Source organism: Neolamprologus brichardi, chromosome 3 (genome assembly GCF_056152115.1).
Source record: "Neolamprologus brichardi isolate AB-2024 chromosome 3, ASM5615211v1, whole genome shotgun sequence".
NCBI lineage: Eukaryota > Metazoa > Chordata > Actinopteri > Cichliformes > Cichlidae > Neolamprologus > Neolamprologus brichardi.
The window spans coordinates 49,967,007-49,980,205 of record NC_142106.1 but is presented as its reverse complement, the minus strand read 5'-3'; the positions used below and the strand labels follow the sequence as shown (position 1 = coordinate 49,980,205).

Below are 13,199 nucleotides of genomic sequence, written 5' to 3'. Positions count from 1 at the left end.
TGTTCCTGCTCTCATTTACTGTTTTAGCTGTTTGGTGGTTGTTGAAATTTTGGGAGGTTTAACCTGAGATTCTGGCTTTTTGGCCAAAATTTATATTAAAAAGTCTATTCAGTATTTTAATGAATCGATATCACGTAATCCAAGCGAGAATCGATTTTAATCGACAAATTGATAACCAAAACCCACCCCTGATGCAAATACACGGGTCACACTGCTTATTGAACCCCCCCCCCCCCCCCCAAAGATCAGATCTTAATCAGACAGGTTTTTGTTTCTTGTTTTCAAAGTTTAGACTTTGCTTCTATTGGACTTTTTATCAGTAACACGTGCTTACTTTTTGCAGGAACAGTTGAAACTAACATAAATAAATAACTCAAGAGGTGATAGTCAGCAGGGGGTTTACAAGTTGTGTGCCGCGTTGTCGGCGGTATAAGCTCGACCACTTGCAAGGTGAGCTGGCAGACATCACTGAATTCATCAGAGATGATTAGGTTCATTTTGACAAAGTGAGCAGATATTTGACCTCCTAGGACCTGGCGTCCACATATGTAGACATCACATTTTGGGTTGTTTAGACCAAAATACTACATTTTGCTCTACAAGGGCCTGATATCCACTTACGAGGATGTTATACTGCCACTGTGCTATCAAAATTTTAGACCAATATCCTCATATGTGGCTCTCATTTTTCTCAGAAACAAAAAATTGGTAAAATTCTTTTTTTTAATCTGGTAATTCTTTGTTTTTACATTCATCAGGTCCCAATCAGCCCAAATATCAAAGAGAAATTAAAAATGAATGACACGGAGGAGTTCGTGTCTTAGGAGGTTAAAGATTATGCCACTACATTCTTGTCTAGAAGATATTAAAGTGTATTTGGTGACACACAAAAAAAGAGTAAAGTTTAAGTATAGTTTGGGTCCACACATGTCCAAACCCTGGTGTGTGGGCCTACTTAGTTTTGAGAAATTGTCATGGGACCAGGGTCTGGGTGACCCAGGGCCTGTAAGAAGTTATGGACATGTGTGTTTTTGGTGCTGCTGTCTCCTGTTTCCATGTTTGTGTATCTAGGTGTGTGTATGTGTGTGTGTGTGTGTGTGGGTGTGTCAGCCAGGAGCCTGGCCACACCTGCGGAGGAGAATTACTCACACCTGCAGCTGATCAAGCCTCGTCAGAGGAGCTACTTAGGAGTGTGGTGGAGCTCTCTCCGATGCTGGATCATTACGTAAATTCACGTTAGTCTCTTGGCGAGTTAGTTAAGGTTAGTCTGCCGCATTGTAGTGTTGCTGACGGCTGCCTCTTTGTTATTCCCCAGGAGGAGTGTGGAGACGAGAGGGCAGCGAGCATGGAGTGCTCAGACACTGAGGAGCGGAGACAAACAACACTAACACTGGCAAGAGGACATGTCAGAGTCGGGAACGCACTGGGGATTTATTGTTGTTATTTTGCATCACTGTAAATAAATGTACTGACCTCATCAAAGAGTCCAGCATTTGGGTCCTCCTTCCCCTCATCATAGTCTGCCACGCAGGCCATGACAGAAAAGCCCACTAAAAGAACGCTCACCACACCAAAGCAATGGTTTTGACTTGATCAGCATTAACCCCGCCCCCTGACTTTGATGGGTGAAGCTGACAACTAAAATGTATTTATGAACAGCGATGCAGGGCCAGGAGTAGCAACGTGAATTAAATAAATACATCATTAAATAATTCATTAAATGTGTCAGTAAAATCATTAAAATAGAAAACAAACCAATAATTGATTAAATATGTAATTAACTAATTAGAATTGTATATAAACAAATAATGAAAGATTTTAAATGAAATTATTGGATAATTCATTATTAATATATTTCTTTAATTGATTATGTACATTTTTAATTATTACTAAAATAATTAATTCATTAGTGATGTCTTTATTTAATACAACCATAAAATTATTGCTAGTTTAAGTAAAATAAATTTAAGACATCAATATTAAAGGTTAAATTATGATAATGAATACATGCAACTATAACTGATTACATAAAAATGAGGATTTCTTCAGCTAAAGCCAAAGTGCTGACTCATTTTGCATGTTACTCTCAAATGTTTTCCCTAATAACAATAACATAATTACACTTTAGCCACAAGAGGGCAGCAGCATTAATATAAGTCACATGTATATAAAGGTACAGTGATTATATTACAGTGATTTTGACAAAAACAAAACAGAAGTTGATGGTAGTGTGTTTTTCCATGATAGAATAATTACGCACACCCCACTTTGCAGTTATTTATTTGTAAAAAATGTTTGGAATCATGTATGATTTTTGTTCCACTTCTCACGTGTACACCACTTTGTGTTGGTCTTTCACGTGGAATTCCAATAAAATTGATTCATGTTTGTGGCTGTAATGTGACAAAATGTGGGAAAGTTCAAGGGGGCCGAATACTTTTGCAAGCCCCTGTAAAGTTCATTATCAGTAACATCATAGCACCCACCCAGCTGTATAGAAACTCCGTCATGCTAGCTAGTACGCAGTACGAGTTATTGTAACTGACTGTAAAAAGTCAGCACAACAAAAATAAACTCCACTTAAACTTGGTTTATATCTGACCCAGATAGACTGCAGGTCATAACTTCTTACCTGAAGTTCAGTTCACCTGACACTCGGACCGGCGGCCACCTCGGGTCTCTGCTCCTCCTGCCTCCCCTTTCCCTCATCCACCTGCTGCCTCTGTGGAAGCTCCGCCATAGCCACCACCAAACAACTGACTTTTACACATTGACCAGCATCCGGCCAATCCACCACCTTTGATTGTTTATACCGTTACAAAAAAAATAATCATAAAAATACATCATCGGCCCATAAAAACAAAAAATCACCATCGGTGAGATCACACGTGTCCTGTTATTATGTATAAAAGCATGAAACAGGTGAGACAGGTGGGATCAATATTAATGTTGTGGAAATATATGAAAAAGCAAAAGAAGAGTGAAAACATTTCGTGTTTCTAGAAAGATCTTTCAGCTCATAGCTGCTCACAGACTGTATTTACAAGTGACAAACTGCAACTCTACAGTACATCTACAGCATATATCAAATATATTCTGTATTCAAATCTATTGAGTGATGTTTGAAAGTCTTTCCAGGTGAGTTTCATCCAGGAGGGTCTGAAGCCAGAGTCAGATAGAGACTGTGCAGACACTGTAGAAGGACAGAGCAGCAGCAGAGCAGTCCAGATACACTGATGATCCTCTGTCAGATCCAGAGGGACACACAGGGATGATGCTGGACTCTACATTGTGTCTGACAGTGGAGCTGTTCTCAGAGCAGTTCACTCTGCAGCACTGACAGTCATCTGCACTTCTTCTCATTCCTCTGTCAGTCACTGCTGGATGAAGCTCTCCTCTCCACCTCCCAGTAACATGGCCCAGTCAGAGCGTCTCTACACACAAGCTGCTGCTGCTTCAACCTCTCTGGATCATCAGGACACAGCTCCTCCTCTCTCAGCACACACACCGTCCTGTTTGCCATCATCAGCTCCACCTGCAGAGAGAAGAAGGAAGAGCAGAGGAGATAAACGAGTGTTTCCAGAGACTCTTCATTAGCTGTCAGTCAGTGATGCAGCACATCCAGTATAAAGAGCAGCAGGGACTTCAGTGCTGGGACTGTACTAGGACTCATTGTTGCTTCACTTTTTCTAATCTTTGGATTTTTATTGAAGTTGATGAAAATGTTTTTCCCTCCTAGTTTGAGTTTGGACTTTCATTCATTAGAAGAAGCTTGGTGTGTCCACTCTGAGCTCTGTAGGAACCCAAACAACAAGCCCAACAATCCAGATGGACGGTTCCAGCTGTTAACTGGAGGAATTCCATCCAAACATCTGCTCTCACTAAATTCTTCCTCACCTACAGACTGTGTTCTTCACTGCTTTAAACTTGGAAATGAATGCAGTCATTGGTCTGCGTGCTGCTTTGTTCAGAGAGCTGATTGGCTGTTGACAGTGCTTCATCAGAGTGTGTCAGCCGTTATTATGGTGACCATAAAGGTGACAAAAAGGCTAGAAACAGGAAGTGTTTGTGTCCAATCCTGAAGCCTGTCACCATTCTCCTCTCACAGCTTCACTGAGAAGCTGCAGCTTTACAGGAAACACTGGATCTTTGTTTCATACTGACTGTGTTTAGTACAATACTGCTGACACCACCACCCACTCACTCCATCACTCTACTGACCTCAGAGTCTCCAGTCTGTAGTCTGGACTCTGCTGAAGATCAGACAGCTGCTTCACATCTGGATCCTTCAGGTTGTTTCTGTACAGCTCCAGCTCTCTCAGATGGGAGGGGTTGGACTTCAGTGCTGCTGCCAGATAATCACAGCTGATCTTTGACAAACCACAGGTCCACAATCTGTATAAAGAATGAAAGATGTAAGTTTATTAGACAAAGTGTGAGCTTGAAATCATTCAGTGTTTCATCATCTGTTCAGAGCTGAAGAAGGTTCAGAATGTAGAAGTTTAGAAAATGGAAACTCCAAACAGCTGAAGCCAAAAGGAAGTAGCTTCAAACAGGAAACTGTGCAGAGTTTCAGACTATATGTCCTGATGCAGCCAGTTGGATTTTGGAGATTTGAATCTCTGTTCTGTGACTAAGTCCTTGAATCATTTCTTCCAGTTGGTCCAACAAGACAGACTAAGTGTTGGACATGTGTTGTGGCTCCATTAGGGGAGCTTCTAAATGTGATGTGATGGCCCCTCTGGGTCTGTCAGGTCACAGGACTGAAGAGAGCTCAAACTGGGCACACAGTTGTTCCAGTCTGGACCAAAGACTCTATACTGGGACTGAGGGACTGCTTTGACTGAACCCACTGGGACTTTTTAAAGGCTCATGTTCTCGATTTCTACTTACATTTCTTTCTGGGGGAAAATGGAGATTACTTTGAAAACAGGAAGTATTTTCCCCAATAAGCAGCCCTGGATTAGTAAATCACTCCAACATGTTCTCAGGCAGAAGATGCTGTCTTGTTATGAGGGAGAGAAGAAAAAGATTGAGGCACAGAAACTTGTTGAAAGAGAGATAAAGCAGCAAAAATCAGGTGTAAAATTAAAGCAGAGGATGAGCTGAATAAAGGACACTCAAGGCTGGCTTGGAAAGGAATGAAGTCCATGGTGGGGATGCAGAACAAGGAGCAAAGATGAATGTGATGCTGAATCAGCAGAAGACTTGGACTCATTTGATTCCAGCTTTGATATCATTGATTTCAATGAAGAGCTTTGTGATTGTAGCAAAGGGCTGGTAGCTCTGAGAGTCCCACTGATGAGGTGTTTGTGTGGAAATCTCTTAGTGGGATCAAAGAGAGAAAAAGCCCTGGTCCTGATGCTGTGGGAGGGAAATGATTGAAGTGTGCTGTGAAGAACTGACTGGGAGATTTTCACACATTTTCCAGTCCTCGGAAAAAACAGGAAGTTCCCATTATATGGAAACAAAGGTTAAGTGTCCTATGGCACTCAGTAGATATGGGTACCGGTATCCGATGCCATTATGGCACCAGTTCTGACATAAACGGTAGTAATGTTGGGATTTAAATATATATTCTTAGTGTTTATTTGCTGATTATATTGTTGTATGTATTTTAATAAGAGAGGGCCAGCTCTGAGTAGAGTCTGAGCCAAAAGTACTGACAGGAAACTGCATGCTTTTGCAGAGCACTGGAGGTGCAGACAGAAAGTGAAACTAAGCAGAGTGTTCTGATCAAAACTTAGAGTGTGTGACGTGCTGCGGAAATATATAAATAACCATGCTGGCTGCTGCTGCTTTCAGACCTGAGCGTGTGTGTTCAGGTCTCCGTTCCCGGGAATGTAAAATAAAGATCATTTTTTGAGCTTTGACCACCCTGGGTCCAGTCTTTCTTTGCCGCCAAAAGAATTCAAAGAACGAAAATTAATAGTAAGTAGAGATGGCACAATATCACTTTTTTTTATGTCCGATACCTATATCATAAATTTGGATATCTGCCGATACCGTTCATACTCAAGTTTAAATAAACAACAACACTAAAGCTATTCTGTTATACCTGTATGTAAAAAATACACTGCCCCCAAAATATTTCATAGTTCAGCAATACTGATCAATTTAATAAACTTAAACCTACTCCATCCTTCCTATTCTGGTATTTTAAAGAGTACTTAGCAGAAATATTAAGCAACCTAACTAATAGGGTTGCAAACTCCCAGCAAGAAAAAAATAGGGAACCACCCTCCACCTCATGATTCTTAATCGATGTAATCAACTTTAATTTGATGCAGTGTGAAAAAAAATGCACAGAAATCAATTATTTTTCAAGAATAATTAAATAGATTCAACATCTTTCTTCAACAGAATTGCAGACTGCACAGATGGTATCTTCCCAAAGGAAAAAGTACTATAGCTTACTAGGGTATATTAGACTTAATAGTTACTATATACAGTAATGGACTTCTATACATTTTACATCAGATTATAACTTTGGGTGTAAGATTCAGATAATTATTTATTAAAAGCTAGACATTTTAAATGAGAATAAGAAAGAAAAGTATGTCTTTGTGCCCCCTTTTCTCTGTTAATGCCCTATCGGCCCCCCTGGCTAAACTTTGCTAGATCCGCCCCTGCACAGTTACGTCAGCTGTAGAAAAGGATCCTGGTGTAGAAAGTAATATTAAATAAAATCTAACAACAGATTATCAAGCTTAAACGTGCTGCTGTTGTTCAGCCGCTAGTTTTCTCTTTCTGGTGCAAAGTGGGCGATAAACAAACAAGAGAGACGGACTCGCGACAGAAAAGCCGATCAGCTGATCATTAATCAGTTTCACAATTGAAATAGCAGCAGGAGAGGGAGGGGGAGAGAAGAGGCAGTCGCTTCATGTATCGGTTGTTAAGCTTAACGCTGGAATGCTTTACAAACATTCAGAGATGAACTTACACACTTGCTTTACTTCTCTCTGGGATAACTTCCTCGGAGATGAAATGCTGGTTTGGTAGCGAGGCTACAAATACACACAGCCGCTCTATCACGTGATGCACACTGCTGCGACGTGCTACGGTTATGAAGCGAGTTATGCCGTGTCACAAGTTTTGTGAGGTGCTTTTTTGATATTTAATGGATCGGATTACATTTTTTATTTCTCTCCGATATCCGATCCAGTAATTTACGTCAGTATCGGACAGATACCGATACGTAATATCGGATCGGTCCATCTCTAATAGTAACCAGACCGAAAAGCAGTGCACATTTTGGTGCTTTTTTTCACGTACATTATTTTAGAGCAGAGCTACAGATTAAAAATGTCCAAGGCGAAGTGGTCAAAGTCTGGCTATACTTCACAGCAAAAGATGCAAACTCAACAGCCTGCAACAAGTGCTTTAAGCTGATACTGTGCAAAGGAGGTAACACCTCAAATCTGATGAAACACCTGGCGACGCATAGCGTTTTTTTAAAAGCCGAGAAATGCACCGTATTTGATAGCTTGCTGCAAGACCGAGCGCATCTACTGCGGGTGTGGTGCCTGTTATCAGACCCGGAGTTAGCAACATCCCCCAAAAACCCGAAGAGGAGAGTCCTGGCCCCTAGCCCTGCCGGTGTATTAGAAATGATGACGGATGATGATGGCAGCAGCAGCCGTTCTTCTCTGCGTGAGTAGCTTAATGTTGTTCGTGTGTAATTTATGTTGAGTAGGCTAACCATGTTATTACATTATTGCATGTAAGGTGAACTAGCAAACACCGTCGTAGTTACATGTGTCTGTCTTCTTGTTTGATAGAGTGAAACCATATATGCCCTATAGCTGCAAAAAAGGCTGACATTGTTATCTTTTTACAAAAAAAAACAGCTAAACATGAGAGGTTTTAGGACAAAATTTGTGTTCTTCATTCTTTAAGCAGTGATTCGAGCACCGATTAAGCACCGGTACTGTTTCAAAAGTACCAGTTTGGTTTTATCCGGTACTGAAACAGGGCACCGGTATCGGATAAAACCTAAACGATACCCATCCCTACTCCTAACATGCCTCCTTCCTCCTCTCCTCTTCCTTTTCTTTCAGCCATCAGTAGCATGACAGTCTTATTCATTATGATCCACGCATTTTATTTGGTAAAGCTTTAGTTCAGAATGCCCTTACTAATGCAAGACTCCCCATTTACCCAGGCTGCCACTTGGAGTACACTGGCTTGTGGCCCCTTGTGCCAGCATTAGTGCTTTCCTCCTTTCTGCTGCTCACAATTCACCGAGTCAGAAAATTTAGCAACAGAGCTACGATACTTTAAATGTTAAAGTTTCATCCAGAGATACTCCCTTCACCCTGGCCAAAAAGGCTAAAATGACCAAAGAAAAAGTGGAAAACAGCTAAACATGAGAGGTTTTTGGACGAAGTTTGTGTTCTCCATTCTTTAAGCACCGGCACCATTTCAAAAGTACGGGGTTGGCAGTTATCAGATAAAACCTAAACGATACCCATCCCTAGCACTCAGTGATGATGGTGCTGTGGCCCCACCACCTCCACCTCTTTGTAAAGGAACTAACTGTAATCTGAAGCTTCAAATGGAACTAAGACTTCCTCCACTAGGTGGCAGTGTCTGATGAGAAAGTGTTAATGGAGCTGGCCTGGAGTCAGAACAGGAAGATGCAGGATTTGGGCTAAAATGGGGAAAAGTGGTTAGCACTAGTGCCTTAACCCTTTAAGACCTACCATAGAACCAAGTCCGCCAGAGCTTATATTATATTTTTACATGCTGTGGAGCCATTTTTGGGAGCATTTCAAGTTGCTATACATCAATACAACCATTACAGCCTAGATTTTAATAATATGTATGAATTAAGTGCATAGTGATTACATAAATTGCAAAAAAGTGCAATAAACTACAAAAAAAAAAAAAATCGTTTGTTTTTTTAACATATATTTCTAGTTAGAGAAATTTAAGAGGCTTATCCCTCAAAACTGCAAATACAAAAAAGTTGCACAAAATAGTTTCCCACCACAGGAAATTTATTTTGAGTGTCTTCATAGTTTTATTTTTGAAATACACCAATTTTTATATACTGCAGGAAAAACGAAAATAAATATTATAATGCAAATTTGCAAAAAAGCAGCATATGCATCAAAATAAACTATTTCCAGCAGTACAATATTAGTTCTAAGCATCCCAGAAACGACACAGAAAGTCATAAAGTCAAACATAACTTTTAAAAACAACAGTATAGGCTCATTGAGGCCCAGACGGTAAAAAACTACATTTCCGCGAAAATGACGTCACTTCCGGTTTCGGGCAGGTCATGGCGGACATGCGATAGGTTGCGCTGACGTCTAATCCAATGTAGGAAGTGTTATAAACAGCTGATCGGATCGGCAAAGCGTGTTTCTGGAATATTATGTTTTTGTTGCTGCAAGTGCTTTTTATGCAGTTTTTGCAAAGCTTTATGTGGAAGGAAACTGTGACCGAGGACAAGCTGATGGCATAAGATGTAAGTACAACTCCTCAGGTTTCATATGCAAAAAAAATTATTGCGCTAGCTCACGTGGTTGCAGAGCTACCGGGATTTAAAAATAGTTACGCAAAACAGAGCGTGCCCGCTCTGACCGGTTTTAAAGGGTTAAAGCAAGAAGGTTGTAGGTTGAAGCTTGTTGGTCTTTCTGTGGAGGTTGGATGTTCTCCCACAGTCCAATGAAATGCTGCTTAGGTTCATTGGTGCTTCTAAATTGGCTGTAGGTGTGGATGTGAGAGAGTGCTTCTCTGTCTCTCTCTCTGTTGGCCCTGTGATGGACTGCTCACCTGTGCAGGTGGACCACGCCTCTTGCCCTATGACAGCTAGGGCACAGGCTCCAGCCCTGTGAGCCTAAGCAGAATAAACAGTTAGCAAAAATGATCCATAGATGGCCTGAAATTCCCCAGTTAGCAGTTTGATAGATAGCTATGACATGCTAATCCCATCCAGCAGCTGTATTCTACCTGTAAGCTGATCCCTGCTGAGCCAAAGCACTTTTTCATATACAAATTACAACCATTAATAGAAACCTGTTGGTCAGCATCTTATTAGCCTGCTGTTAGCTTCATTCAACAGAAAACTGAGAGAAACTAACAGAGTTGATAAAGAATAAAGAGAAATTGATTTAAAGCCTTTGAAGTGCTTCAGATGATCTCTGTCCACTTCTGTCAACTCATTCATTCATGTAAGCTTTCTAATGCAGATTTGATCTTCACAGTCTGCTTTATGAAACTCATTCTAACCCTGAATGTCAGAGTGTTCCTCCTTCTCTTTCCCATCATTCATGCTGGCAGTGAAGGAGATTTGGATGTTGGACTGTGTTTTGGATGATGTGTGTATGTTTGTGTTGGACTGCTGTCTGTAAAGCAAACGCACATTTTGATTTGGATTTCAGTGTCAGACAGACTTTAAGGTGGAATGAAGAGTTGGAGAGTTTCACAGTGAATTATCCAGTGGAGGATTTTTCTTCTTCTTTGAAGGTTTGAAATGTGAACATTGTTCTGCTGCAGTCAATGGACTAAACCAGAGAAGAAGAAAACAGACTTTACCATGAAGATCCTCAGTGTGGATCAGTATAATATCAGCCTGCAGTTTAGTGTCAGCACAACTTTCACATCATATTCATCTCAGCACAACTAAAACATGCTGACTGACCTCAGAGTTTCAAGTCCACATCCTGGACTCTCCAGGAAACCACACAGATGCTTCACTCCTGAATCCTGCAGCTTGTTGTTGGAGCTCAGGTCCAGCTGTCTCAGATGGGAGGGGTTGGACTTCAGTGCTGCTGCCAGATAATCACAGCTGATCTCTGACAAACCACAGCTCTCCAATCTGTATAAAGAATGAAAAATGTAAGTTTATTAGACAAAGTGTGAGCTTGAAATCATTCAGTGTTTCATCATCTGTTCAGAGCTGAAGAAGTTTCAGAATGTAGAAGTTTAGAAAATGGAAACTCCAAACAGCTGAAGCCAACGGGAAGCAGCTTCAAACAAACACAACAAGAGAAAAAACTCTGAACGTTTCACATTAAAGTCGTACATTTATTATAAAAACAGGACAAAGACTTGAAAAAGTTGTGTTTTTCCTTCCAGGAACCACAAGGCTTCACTTTTAAAGGTGACGTGTGAAAGAAATGGACATATTTGAAGTCCAACACCTTTTTCCAGTCACATTATTAAAGCAGACAAACTATAAGCTCATTTTCATTCCAACAAGTCATCTTCTGACCTGGACTAACAACACTGGTGTCTATGTGCAGCTGGCTGTGAGACCAGTGCTCAGGGACCGTCTACAAAGTGCAACACTGAAAGAACATCACACACTAATTTGCTTCCAGCACTTTCACACAAACATCTACTGTCATTATTGTCACCAAACTCTGTGGAACCTTTATTGCAAATTCAAATGGGATTCAAATGGTCAGACAAAAGAGGGTTATGAGGAAATATGATGAAATGTTGTGTATTAGCAGCAAGTAATTGAATCATTTTCCTCAGAAACCAAACAAAATGATTGACAAACATGTTTTTACAAACTCAGTGTTGGACTTGGATCAGCAGGATAAGCTGATGTTTAAAGGCATTTGAGTGTTGCTGTATTAGAGTCATTACTCAATATTTATGGATGATGTTCTTTCAGTGTTGCACTTTGTAGACGCTCCCTGAGCCTCACAGCCAGCTGCACATGGACCAGCTGACATTACCCAGCATTAGAGGAGGCTGTAAAAAACATGGATTTTGCTATTTAAATGGTTTTAATTTGAATAAAGCAATGTTGATTCATTCAATCCTGAATCAATTTTTAATATAAATGTATTTTGCCAGAATCTCAGGTTAAAGCTCCCAAAAGTATTTCAACAACAACCAAACAGATAAAACAGTAAATGAGAGCAGCTAAACGCACAAAGATGGAAACACAGAGCGTGGATTGTTCACTCGACGGCACGTACACGGACACGCCGTCGGGGCTGAAATTGGACAGCTCACAGATCCTGAAGCTGCAGGTTTCATCTGTCTCCAACCAAAACTGACTGAACCAGCAGCAAAAGAAGATCCAAACTACGCTTTACGTTTGATGAACATCGTCATGAATTCTTTCTGACTTTTTTTTTTTTGAAAATATTTTTATTGAAAAAAGAAAACAACAGTACTTGCAGTTACCGAAATACAATCAACCTTTATTCATTTTCCCAAGTAAATAAACTTATATATATATATATATATATATGAAAAAAAACAACGCATTCTAAAACAAAGACCATTTATCACATTTATTTTCCACTTCTGGATACAATTCAGAAAGTCTAGACTTAGAGAAATGCACCCTGTGTATGACCTTAAATTGAATAAGTCCAAGACGAGCACAGGAGGTGGAAGGTCGTACCCTCGCTATAGCCTGTTGCCAAGACTCCTCATGTATTCAAGTTCCTAGTTCTCCTTCCCATGTACACTTAAGCTTAACATTAGAGTGGTTACTAAAAGACAGAATTGCATCATAGAGTTTCGAAATGGTTCCTCTGTGATGAGGAATAAATGATAATGTAGTTTCCCACTGCTGTTCTTGAGGTAAAGAGGGGAAATCTGGGAAACACTTGGCAACAAAATTTCGAATTTGAAAATAGCGAAACAAATGGGTGATAGGGAGATTATAACGAGAAGACAAGTTGGGAAAACTATCGAAAACACCATCCACATATAAATGTTTGAACTGTTTTATACCCTTGTCACACCACACTGAGAATGTCGAGTCCAAAAGTGAAGGGGGAAACAAATGGTTGTCGCTTAGAGGACCCGAGGAAGACAGCATTACAAAAAAGTGACGTCTAATGCCGTCTGATGCCTCGCTGGCTGAGGATCTAAACCATTTCTTCGCCCGCTTTTAGACGACCAGGCCCTCAGCTGTTACACCACTTCCACCCGCCTCTAGCACCGGCACACTAACATTTGGAGAGCATCAAGTGAGGCGTGTTCTAAGGTCAGTGAATCTCAGGAAGGCGGCAGGTCCTGATGGAATACATGGAAAGCAGGGCTCGCAAAATTTCAAAATCCCTGGTAGCCCTTGGGGCAGGGACTCTTCAGTTTTTGGTAGCCCAAAATAAATTTAAGTAGCCCGAATAAAAAAGAGAGCAATTTTTTTCATTGAGGCTTTGTTTCCTGTTTTGTTTCCTTTAAACAAACAAAACAATCAAAAAAACACAAAT

General features: G+C 40.5%; 2 protein-coding genes across 2 annotated transcripts in view; both read right to left on the bottom strand.

Moving 5' to 3' along the window:
* Positions 1–13,199, bottom strand: part of LOC148105733 (protein NLRC3-like) — a 108,812-nt gene that overhangs the window by 40,197 nt on the left and 55,416 nt on the right. Inside the window, exon 9 of the mRNA XM_087837804.1 lies at positions 10,655–10,831. Within this exon, the coding sequence (XP_087693930.1) occupies positions 10,655–10,831 (177 nt within the window). The remainder of the gene's footprint in view (positions 1–10,654; positions 10,832–13,199) is intronic.
* Positions 1–13,199, bottom strand: part of LOC148105734 (protein NLRC3-like) — a 167,328-nt gene that overhangs the window by 127,422 nt on the left and 26,707 nt on the right. The window lies entirely within an intron of this gene.